This window comes from Nilaparvata lugens, chromosome 9 (genome assembly GCF_014356525.2).
Source record: "Nilaparvata lugens isolate BPH chromosome 9, ASM1435652v1, whole genome shotgun sequence".
Taxonomy (NCBI): Eukaryota; Metazoa; Arthropoda; class Insecta; order Hemiptera; family Delphacidae; genus Nilaparvata; species Nilaparvata lugens.
The window spans coordinates 23,022,050-23,036,303 of record NC_052512.1 but is presented as its reverse complement, the minus strand read 5'-3'; the positions used below and the strand labels follow the sequence as shown (position 1 = coordinate 23,036,303).

The following is a 14,254-nucleotide window of genomic DNA, read 5'->3' as shown; positions in this document are numbered from 1 at the left end:
ACTTTTATATGTGGCCTGCCAGCCCATTTGTGCTTACCTGGTGTTGAGACACGGTTGCACATCACTAGATCCATATTTTTAGATGATCCTGTGGGACTATCTCTTTGACAGTCAAAGGGTGTGTTAACGTTTCCACCTCCATGTCAGTCAATTGTGTCATTGAATCTCTCCTTACCACCTTCCTGTTTGTTGGGCGTGGCGGGAGTGTTGTATTGTCTTCACAGAATAATTTCCTACCTTGGGTTATCCTCTTTGTGTTGACCGTGAGGCTAACATCTGACTTGCCATGAGATGGCATTCGTTCCATCCTAACTTCCACAACTTTCTGGGAGTTCAAAGTCTTTGCTCTGACAGTTGGAGCATAAATTGTGGCCTGTCGTTCAGAGTTGTTTATTCCATCACAGTGATCAACCATGTCATCCCAGGATGCTTGTCTTGGAATATATGACAACTCTGCCTTTCTATCAATCAAGGCATTGGGTTCAACTCTGTTCAAACCAACCTGCTTGAACATCCTTCTGTTGCGACTCTTGCTGTCCGGAGATTTGGAGTCTACAGCCGCTATTGTTGGTACTGATGTTGTCTTAGTCCTCAATAAGAGCAATTGTGACATAATTTGCTGACTTGAAGGATTCAATTGGGGAGGATCCCACTCCACCTCTCTCGTGAATGTGTGAATATTCACTTTGTTTTCACGCATAAATTCCATGCCTAATAGCAACTCTTGTCCAAGTCCTTCTATTATAGATGCCGCTAGTGGAACTGTGATTTGTTCTATAGTTACATTAGTTGTCAGCTTCCCATTCAATGGGGTAGATCGTCCATCAGCTAATATCGCGTGGTGATGAGTTGGTACCTTCCTTATCATTCCTATTTTTTGGAGAACTTCATAAACCTCATTACTCATATAATTAGCTTCAGTGCCAGTATCTAGCAATGCCCGACACTTTTTACCACCAATTGTCACGGTAATGAATAGTCTGTTGTCCCTTGATGACTCTTCAATCACAGGAATCCTGTGTGCTGTTTGCATCACTGCTGTCTTGTTCGGAGTTTTATTCTCCTCCTGCACATCACAGACACATTTCAGTGCTCTCTTTCCGCGCCTTTTACATGGCAGGATATCAGGACAGTGTGATCTCCAGTGTCCCAGTCTCTTTTATTGCCAACACATGGGTTCAGACTCACTAAGAGATGGTCTGTTACTAGTAGGAGCTATAACTGTCTCAACCTTGAGCCTTGTAATCTCTTTCGTGTCCTCAGTCATGTTAACTCTCGAATTCTGTCTATTCTGTTTCTCCTCTGCCTTGATCTGTTCATATTCCCTTGCGATTTTTTCCAATTCGTTGATACTATGAACATCTGATTGCCAAATATACAATTTGTACCGAGGAAGGAGATTCTTGTACACTCTCTGTAATTTATTTTCATTTGTGAAACCTCCTCAATGCCTCATGAGTGTCAGTACATCTTCGAGAAATTCGTCAAATGACTAACCTTCCCTTTGCTTCCTTGCCTGAATTAGATTTTCCAGGTCTTTGTCGTAGGTAAGTGGATAGTAGCGTGATCTGAAATCTGTCACAAAATTGTCCCATGATCTCCACTGATCACGACAATTATGCATCCATAGGATAGCTTTACCAACTAGTAATTCAGGTAGTGTGACTAGTAGTTGGTTGCCAGTAAGCCCATAAGCTTGTTGTAGCTCATCCAGCCTTTCTAAGAAGCTGGGAGCATCTGATTGGTCATCAAATGATAGTTTCCAGTTTCTCACTTTGTCACATACCGCCCCTGGGTCTATGAGAGGATTTGTGTGAATGTTGTTTCCAACCACATTATGAGCACCTGTCACTGAGTGACTAGTTTCCCCAATGCTTCCACTTATTATACCAGGTCTTGCGCTGCGATAACGTACAGCCATCTACTTATGTTGTTCTACTAACAACCTTCCCAGCTCAGCAAGTGTTCCAGATAACACTATGCCCCAATCTTGTAGAAGATTAAACGCTTCTTCCTTTTTCAATTTATAGATCCAGGAAACTCTGGGGTCGGTTATCACCTCGGGGTTCACGTCCTCAACCAACTGACCCTCTGTTTGCTACTGGTGTTGAGCATCTGAATCAGCCTCGCCTTGTTTACTCATGATTCTTACTTCGCTTCACTTTGTTGCCTCGTGCCTAAAGTGTGGACGCCAATCTATCACGTATACCCTGAGTACCTTCAGAGGTAGGTGATTGATACCCAGGTATTGCTCCTGGATGACTTAGCTCAGTCGTAATGTGGGCAGGGAAAGGAGGCAAGTCGAAGTTCCTCTTCTTCCTTCTTTGTACCTTAACTGGTGTAGACAGCACCTCCTGGTGCTTCTGACGACATGAAGGTCACTCTCCACTCTGATGACACCATTTCGAGGTAATTTTGTATCCGCCTTAAGGCCTCGGTTCTGCTCCAGTATAGTAGGAAGAGGAAGGATAGATGGGAGGGATGGCAGCCAATGGGCTGCTGTGCCCAGAGAGGATAGACGGTGAGGGATGGCAGCCAACGGGCCGCTGTGCCCCGGGAGGATGAAAGGATAGGGATGGCAGCCAACGGGCCGCTGTGCCCTGGGAGGATGAATGAACAGGGATGGTAGCCAATGGGCCGCTGTGCCCTGGGAGGATGGAAGGATAGGGACGGCAGCCAACGGGCCGCTGTGCCCTGGGAGGATGGAAGGATAGGGACGGTAGCCAACGGGCTACTGTGCCCTGGGAGAATGGAAGGATAGGGACGGCAGTCAACAGGCTGCTGTGCCCTGGGAGGATGGAAGGATAGTGATGGCAGCCAACGGGCCATTGTGCCCTGGGAGGATGGGTGGAAAGGGATGGCAGCCAACGGGCCGCTGTGCCCTGGGAGGATGGAAGGATAGGGACGGCAGCCAACGGGCCGCTGTGCCCTGGGAGGATGGATGGATAGGGACGGACGGCAGCCAATGGGCCGCTGTTCCAGGAGAGGAGGACAGGGAAGGATGGCAGCCTACGGGCCGCTGTACCAGGAGAGGAGGACAGGGACATACGGCAGCCAACGAGTTGCTGTACTAGGAGCAGGAAGGTTGGGAGTGGAATGCTCTGGTCTGGGGCTCGTCCGGTGTTTATATACTCTCCCAAAGTAGAGGGGATGTAGATGCGCCGCCACCAGAGGCGGTAAGAATCCTCTCAATGCGCGGAAGATGGTGCGCCATCGGTACACTCCTTATCTCCGCGGTCAGCTAGCTTGCTGATAGCCGATCGTCTTTTAATAATGATAATATTTATTCAGCAACATTTTCCCGTCACAATTCTACTTTGTGACAATCTTCAGCACCTATAATTGTGGAGTCAATCAGAGCAGTGGTAAGGATTGCAGATTGATAAAGCGGCCGCAGTTTGCAGCAACTGGTAGCAGAATTCTATATAAGCTTCTTGAAGAGCTGGTAAGAACCATATGGTACTTTTATTTCAGCAGGCGCATAAATATAAAATACAATCAAATCTCATTTGCTCTACCGACTACTGCCAGCTGGGCACATGTAACACCAAAAGGACGTTACACGCTCTATAATATAGTCTCCTGAAATCATGCTCCATCAGTATCGCCCGTAAGAAGCACTTAATTCAAGTATTTTCTGGTTAGCAGGCATAAGGACATCTCAATGATCAAAATTTCAAACACTTACTTTTAACACATTGATTGGATCTCCTCAGGCTCGCGAGGGAGATTCTAAATCTTGCATCATGAGTCAAATTCGGTCAAAATTTATAAAATTCATCCTCAAGTGTATTTCAACTCTTGTTTTTATACACAAGAAGTGACAAATTTCTATATTTGAAGCTGTGTATCTTGGTAACCTGATGAGATGAAAAAATGTACTTGCTCTTGAATTGTAGAACCAAATCTGCTCTTTGATTTGCAGTCAATAATTGTAAGAAAATATGTTTGTAACATTTGACTCGTTCGTTTCAAGAATTCAAAATATTGGTGGTATTCCCCTTATAAGGTCTTGGCAGTTTTCCAGAACAAAACAATGATTGATGATAGTTTAAAGGCAAATTAGGTTGAAGAGCATGAAATTCTCTACAATTCGAGACTGATTCAAAGTTCCTGTTTCGAACTCTATTTAGAGGTTATTGTTGTCTAACATTACAATTGGAATGAGGAGACTATGTTGCCTACTCAAATTTTATTGAATAATAAACAAAAACTGCCCACTGGCTAAATTTTATTATAGAGAAAAGATAGCATATAAGAAGATATCCATCCCATGGTGTAGGGCGTTTATGTTCCAAATTTCAATGTTAACTCATGCTGATAGTCCTAAAAGTATTTTTCATGGAGCTATGTGACGCTGATAGTCTTATGATAGTCTTACATACTGTGACGTTCTTACACTATCTAGCGGCCAAAATGGTAATAATTGTCAGTAGGCAAATGTAATTGGCTTGAGTTAATATGTAAACAACTTGAAATTTGGAACATAAACTAACTATACCATGCTAAACTAACTATAGCCTACATATCTTCTTGTGCTATCTTTCCTCTTCACTATGCTTTTATCTCTATCACAGTTGATGTGGCAATCAAAGCAAACTGCTTAATCGGTTCTGCCGCACCTGTGTAAGTTGATAATATCTATGACTGCATTTTAGTTTTTCTTTCGATGTCTAGTTGATAATATACAGACATTCAATATTGTATGATAAGATTCTCAATATCAATTGATAACATTTTAAGAAAAATACAATTTAATGAATTCAACATATTTTGGGTACCATGGCAGTGATGCTTATATTGTTCAGTACATGTATGAACAATATAATAAGTGAAAAACTATAAGAAATTACAATATTGACATTAAGTGTTCTGACAAAATTTTGTTCAAGCTTTTTTGTTAATATTTTTATTGTAGTTCATTGAATTCTACCCAAAAAATTGTTAATTTCTTAATTTACTTGACACTCTTCTCTGGTTATATGTTCACTAATTCTTTCGAAAGCATCAACTGAATGTATTTTGTTTCCTTCAATAACTTATAACATACTACTTGTTATTGTGTTCCAGGAAATAACAGATGCTGATAGAAATGGTTGCAGAGGTAAGATTGATTCCGACCTCTTTGTCTTAATCAAATTTCTATAACTAACCTACAGTACCTAGTTATTGCAAACTCATGAATCATTCTGATCATGCTTCAGGAAAAATACCAACTTTTCGTTGCAATATTTAAGAATAGAAACCTTTATTTAGTTGAATTTTTGATAAGCTATGTACTAGTAAGACTGCTGAAGTGGCTGATTGAAAAGAGCTCACTTCATACGTTTGAAGGTAGACTTCAACATTTCAGTGTTCGTATTTCAGTCTGACAAGTAGAAATATTATTCTACTCTATCTCTAATTGGCCAATTTACACACAACCATAGCCGCTGAATGGGAATTGTCCAATCAGAACTCGTAGGAAGAAAATGCTTACTGAACCGGACTCAGACACTGATCTGATATGTCGGGATCTACCAATGCTTAATTTTAATGAAAATGAAGATAAGTGTAGGCTGATGGAAACATGACTCCTACAAGGAACTGTTCAACTAAATAATACCTATCGTAGTGATTTCAAATAATTGAATTTCTTCATTCATCACGAACTGCGATATTATGATTCATTGAGTTTAAACACTAAAATGACAATTGGAAGACTAAAATGATTGTGAAAAATATGAAACAACTACTCACAGACTGGAGCATGCTTTCAAATCACATTAGATAATTGGATTAATTTATTGATCCAATGAGTCAACTTCATCATGAGTCAATATTATCAACAATCTGACTGTTGACAACAGACAGAATGTATAGTCTGTTGACTTGACAATCAAACTATTAACTTATTATCTATATTCAGCAGATAGAGTGCTTTGAGAAAAATGCCAAGTTGAAAAATAAATTATACATGTATATTGAACCAAAATCTTTTTTCAGACATTTTCAATGATATTGATGATGACAAAAACGGAAATATCACTGAGGGAGATGTGAACACCGTTTTTTCCGATTCAGAAAAATTGAAAAAATTTAAAGGAATGATATTGGAAAAAGGTAACATAAAGTTTTATCAAATAATTCTTTATTTGTTCATAAAATTAATAGTATTTGTCCATATAATACAGAATGGGACGGAGAAGTTGACTTCGCGCTTTACTTTACAGTGACTTGCCTTCGCACCGCTGGAACGAATTTTATTTAGGGTATGATCACGGATGAATATCTCTATTGAATGTGCATATGTGTAAGTGCAGCGTGGTCATGAATGACCAAGTGCGCAGATAAGAAATGAAATTTGGAAAGAGCAATAGAAACACTCATACTGAACGCGTGCACTTGCTGGTTGCGTTCAGTGTGCGTACCTACAGACAAGTGTTTCAATGACTCTTCCCTTTCTTGGGTCATGCATGATCTGATGTGCACTTGCAAATACACGCATCCAACGTGATCATACTCCAAGCCTAGCGCCGCAGTGCAGGATGGTTTCTTACAGCTTGGCGTTGTTGTCATTCGAGATGGGTGTCTGGCTTGGAAGTGTTTTGGCCGCATTGCAGGATGACTGTTAACGGTTGCCGGAAGATCAACAGCTGGATTTTTTTCGTGATAGAGAAATTCTGATTGCAGATTCGTTCTCAGCGACCCCAAGTTTAGCCTAAAGGCTCAGAATGTCAACAATGTTTTTAAATAATTAAAAATCATCATGAAAAGTCATTAATATGGTAGTACACCATGTTTCTGGAAACTTTTTACTGGTGACTTGAGTTTATAGGCAACACAAAAATAAAAATAATCGTGAGAAAGAAAACTGCTGATGAACGCGAATAAGACTGCCACTCCATTGTTCTATTGTCTCGGCTGCTTGGCTGAGCCTGGCTGGAGGGATCAAATAACCGACTAGTTTGATCTTTCGTCTGTCCGCTAGGCAGAACTACGCCGACCATTGCTGGGTGGAAGATGTTACTGCGGCCGCTCGCATTACCACCAACGCTGCTATTACTTGCTGTCTCAGCGCCTAGTCCGATTCAGCCAAGCAACCAGCCTGCACTGCGGAGCTAGGTCAAGAGTCACGTATTTTTTACACTGAAATTGCTAGTAATTTTCAGAATTTGTTTCACTCTCCATCCTAAATGCTTACTTTTCTGTAGTGAGATTCACTTCAATTTTCAACATTCCTGATTGTTACCGCCAATATAACTTCGGCAGTTTCCCTCTTATATCTGTCGGTAAGTTGGCTGTGTGTTTTGAATCAACCGCGCTCACCCATGGCCATCTAACATGCCACTGCCATCAGCCGCAATGATAGCGCCAAGCCCATTGTAGATGGCACTGCTCTCTCTCTCGGCTTGTTCCACTCCCCACTGCTACTTCGCCCGTTTCTGCTTTGTCAAGATGGCTTGTTCTAAAACGTGCACTAACGCTACCAATTTTTCCTCCCTTTGAAAGAACTTATAAATGTACGACCTCTTCGCTGCGACATGGGCCCATGTTTTCCCCCCAGCCAGTGCAAGTGATTTCTTATTACAATAATGTGCTACCGCCAACTGAATGAGAAAACCGCTGTTACAGTCCACTGCAAACCCGCCATCCTTGTACGAGAAGCTTCTTAAAGGTAACGACTTTATTTTGAGCTACTAAGTAACGTGATTTGAAGCCCATTACATTGGCTCTAACACGATTCTGGTCCAACCGAGCCGCATGAAATTATTACGATCGACCTATGGATGAATCTTCAATTATTTTCGCATTCTTCGAATTTCTCAAGGTTGAGGTTAGATGAATCGAATCAGTAGCGTGCAAGCATCGACTATCGAAATATCGATCATTAACCGTCATCAATCATCGAGATATCGACTATCGACTATCAATTTTACTGAAACATCGACCTAGCCTCAAAATTTTGTTTACAAAATTATTTTTTGAACTGTTTTTGAATGTTATTTCGCTGAAATGGCCGAGGTACTCTTGCTCAACAAGCTAAAACGCACTCAGCTGTCGCTTTGCGCTTTAGCCATCAAATATGAATTTGAAATACCGATAAAATTATGCGATTATTATTTGGACTTAAACAAAAAATTTGAAAAATTAGCTGATGATTTTAACAACCTACAACGTGATGAAATGCCTTTAGCTACTTTGACCGAATTCGATAACGTTCAAAAGGAATTTCAAGACACTTTTGATCAAATTAAATTAAAAGAAGAAGTAAATACCTGCACTCCTACTGAATCTAAAGCGTCAAATTTTATCAAGCCGCAATTGTCCATCCCAGTATTCTCTGGAGACATGGAGCAATGGGCTTCCTTTAAAAACGTATTTGAAGCGGCTGTACATAATTGCAAAGACTTTTCAAATGATGAAAAATACTATCTACTTGTATCCTATTTACGTGGAGACGCCTTGTGCTTAGTTCAAAACTTTGCTGACACTGAAAATGCATACAAGCTTGCCTTCGAAAGTTTGCATAACCGATATGACAACAAACGCTATCGAGCTTATGCCTTATACAGCAAAATCACAAACTTTCAGCCGAAGGGCAGTCTTGTTGAAGTACTTAGACATTTTGCCATTGAATTAGGCTCAGCTAAGCAATCACTATTTAATTTTAAATTGAACCATGCTGATTTCTTGATAACAATGATTTGCCTTCAGAAATTGCCTAACACTGTAAGAGCCAAATTTGAGAATTCTTTGGGCCCTGACGACTTACCTGCTTTTGACCACCTGATGAAATTCATTTCCAACCAAGAAAAATCGCTGGAGGTAACCGCCATCAATGAGGTGAGCGAACAGTTATCTAGTGCTAGTTACACCGCTATACCAACCGCAAAAGTGAAGACTGAAGATCATTCACAAGTAGTAAAACCGCAATTTACTGAAAACAAAAGTGGCAGCAATCTGTGTGTACTATGCAACATTCCTCATCCATTGTACAAATGTGAGCGCTTTAGGAAGGAACCTATCAACAAACGAATGGATATTGTCAAGCAAAACCGCAGATGCTTCGGATGCCTCGGGTCCCACCTCAAAGCCAAATGCAATTCACTGTCCTCTTGTCGTGCATGTAAATCAATCCATCACCATACCCTGCTATGCAAAAATAATGAGAGTTCACAATCCTTTTTAATTGCTGAACGCCGACCAGATCGCTACCCTTCTGGCTCTCATAATAGGTCTACCATATCTAGTTACCAACCAGCTTCCACCTCTGGAGGTGCTAGCTGTCGCTCCCCGCCACCAGGATTTGAACCAATGTCAACACAGCGGTTTACCGATGACAAACACTCATCACAATATGTAAGTAATTCATGTTGTACCGATTCGAGAATCCCGCAAAACACGGCCAGTCCCTCACGGTCTTCTTCATCAACTTTTGGCACAGCGCCTGTGACCAATATCTCAACCCCAACCCGCAGTTCATCCACCGGCATGCCGGACACCTTCAGTGGCTGTGCACAAGTGAAAGCTGTACACGCTTCTGCTTTACTGGGCACTGCTATTGTTGCCGTTGTTGATCAATACAACCGATCACAATTACTACGTGCTGTATTGGATTGTGGCTCCATGAGATCGATTATCACTACCCGAGCTGTCCAGCAACTTGGTATCACCATCATGCCCGCACGCATTCAGATTAATGGTATCTCTGAACAAGCGACCGCTGTAAAAGGTACCACTCATTTGACACTGCTATCTCGACCGCAGTTTAACACCTTTCTCCAAACTGAAGCCCTTGTCTTAGAGCAAATAGCTGGTGACCTACCCGCTTTTCCAATCAGCAGTGAGCTCAAAACCTCACTTTCACATTTGGATCTCGCTGACCCTGGTTTTGACCAACCCAATAGGATAGACCTCTTGATTGGAGCTGACATTTATCCTAATGTACTTGTTTCTTCCGCCAATGCTATTATACCAGGAAATCCCGCTGCCTTCGCCACTATATTTGGCTATGTTCTGAGTGGAAAGCTAAATATTGAGGACTCGCCTGCTCCGCTTCATCAGATGCAACTTATCTGCACCATGTTTGCCCGCGAAGAACCGCTTGCTGAGGTCATGAACAAGTTTTGGGAGACTGAAGATGTCCAAATAAATGCGAAACTCTTATCACCTGAGGATGAACTCTGTGAACAGCTCTATGAGTCCACTACCTACCGCAATGATGAAGGCAGATATGTAGTCGCACTCCCCTTCAAGCCTAGCGCGCCTGTTCTTGTTTCAAACCGCAAGCAAGCTTATCGAAGTCACCTTGGATTATTAAAACGCTTGGAAAATTCTTCGGAACTAAAGAAGAAATACGACAACTTCATGACAGAATATCATGAGCTTGGCCATTTGGAACTTGCCAAATCCGCTTCTGACTATGTGATTCCACACCATGCAGTTTTTAAAAATAAGGACCCCACTCAGAAAATCAGGGTGGTGTTTAATGCTTCCAGCAAGGATACCAATGGGCATTCACTAAATGAGAATTTGTTACCAGGGCCAAAACTGCAGTCCAATATTATTCAAGTATTGACCAAATTCCGCACTTACAAGTACATTGTCCTTTCTGATTGCAAGCAGATGTATCGCCAGATTTTGTTAAGGCCAGAAGACTGCCGTCACCAACATGTTTTTTGGAAACCTAATTATCATGAACCTGCAAAAGAATTTGAACTTAAAACCGTAACCTATGGGCTTACTTCCAGTGCTTATTTAGTGCAACACACATTGCAACAACTTGTCAAGGATGAAGGAGAAGCATTCCCTCTGGCAAGTAAAGTTTTAACAAGTCAAACTTATGTTGATGACCTGCTGGGAGGAAGTAACAATTTTTCTGAAGCACAAACGCTTATTTCTGAACTGATTGAGTTATTGTCGCTTGGCTCCTTTGAACTTCGGAAATGGAACTCTAATACTCCTGAATTGATCGCTAACTTGCCTGCAGAATTTTTGGAAAATCAAGATTGTATGTTTGATGACAACGCTACTGCAAAAGTTCTTGGAATTGTCTACAGCCCGCTCGCGGACAACTTTCGCTATTTCATTTCTCCTTTTAATGGGCAAATCACTAAAAGAACCGTTCTATCATTCATCGCTCGAGTCTACGACCCCCTTGGGTGGCTCACTCCTCTCATAATGCTGTTCAAGCTATTCATGCGCACGCTGTGGTCTCAGCAATTAGCTTGGGACACTGAGGTTCCAGCCTCACTTCGAGCTCATTGGGAGCTGATTACCGCTGAAATTTCCCGTTTGGACAATGTTGTAATCCCGCGTTTACTTGCCTGTAACCGCTCTACTACCCGGCTGCTTGGATTCGCCGATGCCTCCGAAAAGGGGTTTGCTGCTTGTATATATATTCATGAAGAGACTGAAAATAGATATGTTAACTGCCGTCTCATAGCCGCCAAAAGTCATGTCGCCCCGCTGAAAACTATGACAATTCCACGCCTGGAATTGATTGGTTGTTTGCTGCTTGCTCGTTTACTATCCGCCATCTTACCTATGCTGTCCGAATATGATTTACAAGAAATTCGACTCTACACCGATTCCAAGACTGCCTTGGATTGGATCAACACACCCACATACAAATTGCAGATTTTTGTTGCCAACAGAGTACAGCAAATTACTCAGTTAACAAAACTTGAGTCATGGCATCACGTTACTTCTGCTAACAACTGTGCAGATATTGCTTCGAGAGGCTTGACTCCCGCTGAAATCGTCTCCTGCCATGATTGGTGGCACACTACCAATGCGTTTCGTTGTCTCGCCACTGACTTTCCGTGTCCAATCATCTTGTTTCCAACATTGTACCTGAGATGAAAACTAACCCGCTGTACATTCTCGCTACTGTTGAAGAACCAATTGAGAATCGTTTGTATACCGCTATAGAACGTGTATCCAAATTTGGAAAGCTATGTCGTATTTTTGTCTACATACTAAGATTTGTCAACCGCATCAAACCAGCCCGTTATGAATATCGCTGCAAAATAGTCAAACAGATTGAAACCTGTGAAACGCCTGCCTCAATTGACACCACCGCCTGTGAAGCTGAAATAGCTAGAAAACTCATTGTTCATGTTGTGCAACGGGATAAATTTCAGAAGGAAATAACAGAGTTGAAAGCTGGAAAATGTCCTAAGCATCTACTAACGTTGCAACCGTACATTGATGATTACGATTTGATACGCTTATCTGGTCGTCTTGAGCACGCTCCGATTTCTAGTGAAGCTAGGAATCCATTATTGCTGCCGAAAAATGAGCATATATCCTCACTCATCATTCGACACATACATCTTCAAAATTGTCATGCCGGTCCCCGCACCACACAAGCAGCTGTTTGCCAACAGTATTGGATAATCTCTGCCCGCAACAAGTTCGCCGCATAATACATCAATGTGTCATTTGTAACCGCTTTTGCCGCACCAACCTACAGCAACGTATGGCCCCGCTACCTGCTGAACGAGTCACCGCCAATAGACCATTCAATTTAACTGGCTTGGACTTTGCTGGTCCTTTCTCATGCAAAACATCTTTATTGAAACGCACACAAACAACAAAAGGTTATCTGTGCATATTTGTATGTTTGACCACCAAAGCTACTCATCTAGAGTTCCTGTCCTCGATGTCTGTCAACAACTTCATCGCCGCTCTACACCGATTTATTGCCCGCAGAGGTGCGCCGCACACTCTGTTTTCAGACAACGCTAAGACTTTCACATCCGCCGCAAGAAAAATGTATGAGTTAGAAAAACTCTTGAAGACGATGCCCTCTGAAGTGAAGTGCTTTCTGTCTAACTACGTCATAAACTGGAAGTTCATTCCCCCTTATGCTCCGCATCAAGGAGGCATATGGGAAGCCGCCATCAAATCCGCCAAAACACTGCTACACCGCTGTATTGGGGACACAGCTCTTACAAACGAAGAGTATGACACCATTTTCGTTAGAAGTTCATTCCCCCTTATGCTCCGCATCAAGGAGGCATATGGGAAGCCACCGTCAAATCCGCCAAAACACTGCTACACCGCTGTATTGGGGACACAGCTCTTACATACAAAGAGTATGACACCATTTTCGTTAGAATTGAAAGTATTCTAAATAGTCGACCGCTTACAGAATTGTCCTCTGAACCTGCTGAAGCTGCCTCCGTGCTCACTCCCGGGCACTTCCTAATTGGTAGACCTCTTACCGCACCACCGCAACCCATAGAGACTAAGGAACTATTGGTCGCACGCCGCTGGAGACTTACAAACCAAATGACCCAATATTTCTGGAATCGCTGGTCCAAGGAGTACCTATGCACCTTGATCAATCGCACAAAATGGAAAACCGCTGAAAGAAACTTGCAACTTAACGATTTGGTCATAATCAAATCTGTCAACACCTCTCCTCTCAGCTGGCCGTTAGGCAGGATTATTGCGCTACACCCTGGTAAAGATGGACTAGTATGTGTAGTCACTATCAAATGCGCATCTGGGAACATTGTTCGAGACATACGCAAAGTTCACCGCATCATTTGAAACCTTCTACAAGTTACCGCACACACCGCATGAAGACCGCCTCGCTCACATCCGTGAGGATTGTTATTGTCTACACCGCTGCTACTGTCTACACCGCCGTTCCTGTCTACACTGCTGTTTCTGTCTACACCGCTGCTCCTAGCTACACCACTGTTCCTCTCTGCGCCACCTTTCTGGTCATTTGTGCAACGCTCTCACTGTGTATTGTCACCGACCCACTGGAGATTGTTTCCACCGCTATGAAAAACTGTTCGTTTTTGAGGGGGGGGTATGTTACCGCCAATATAACTTCGGCAGTTTCCCTCTTATATCTGTCGGTAAGTTGGCTGTGTGTTTTGAATCAACCGCGCTCACCCATGGCCATCTAACATGCCACTGCCATCAGCCGCAATGATAGCGCCAAGCCCATTGTAGATGGCACTGCTCTCTCTCTCGGCTTGTTCCACTCCCCACTGCTACTTTGCCCGTTTCCGCTTTGTCAAGATGGCTTGTTCTAAAACGTGCACTAACGCTACCAATTTTTCCTCCCTTTGAAAGAACTTATAAATGTACGACCTCTTCGCTGCGACATGGGCCCATGTTTTCCCCCCAGCCAGTGCAAGTGATTTCTTATTAAAATAACGTGCTACCGCCTACCCGAACGAGAAAACCGCTGTTACAGTCCACTGCGAACCCGCCATCCTTGTACGAGAAGCTTCTTAAAGGTAAC

The 14,254-nt window shown here is 42.5% G+C and overlaps 1 protein-coding gene across 1 annotated transcript in view; it reads left to right on the top strand.

The window, feature by feature from the left end:
* LOC111059924 overlaps window positions 1–14,254 on the top strand; it is a 41,975-nt gene that overhangs the window by 13,456 nt on the left and 14,265 nt on the right. The window contains exons 3-4 of the mRNA XM_039435641.1: window positions 5,071–5,104; window positions 5,986–6,102. Coding sequence (XP_039291575.1) covers window positions 5,071–5,104; window positions 5,986–6,102 — 151 coding nt within the window. The remainder of the gene's footprint in view (window positions 1–5,070; window positions 5,105–5,985; window positions 6,103–14,254) is intronic.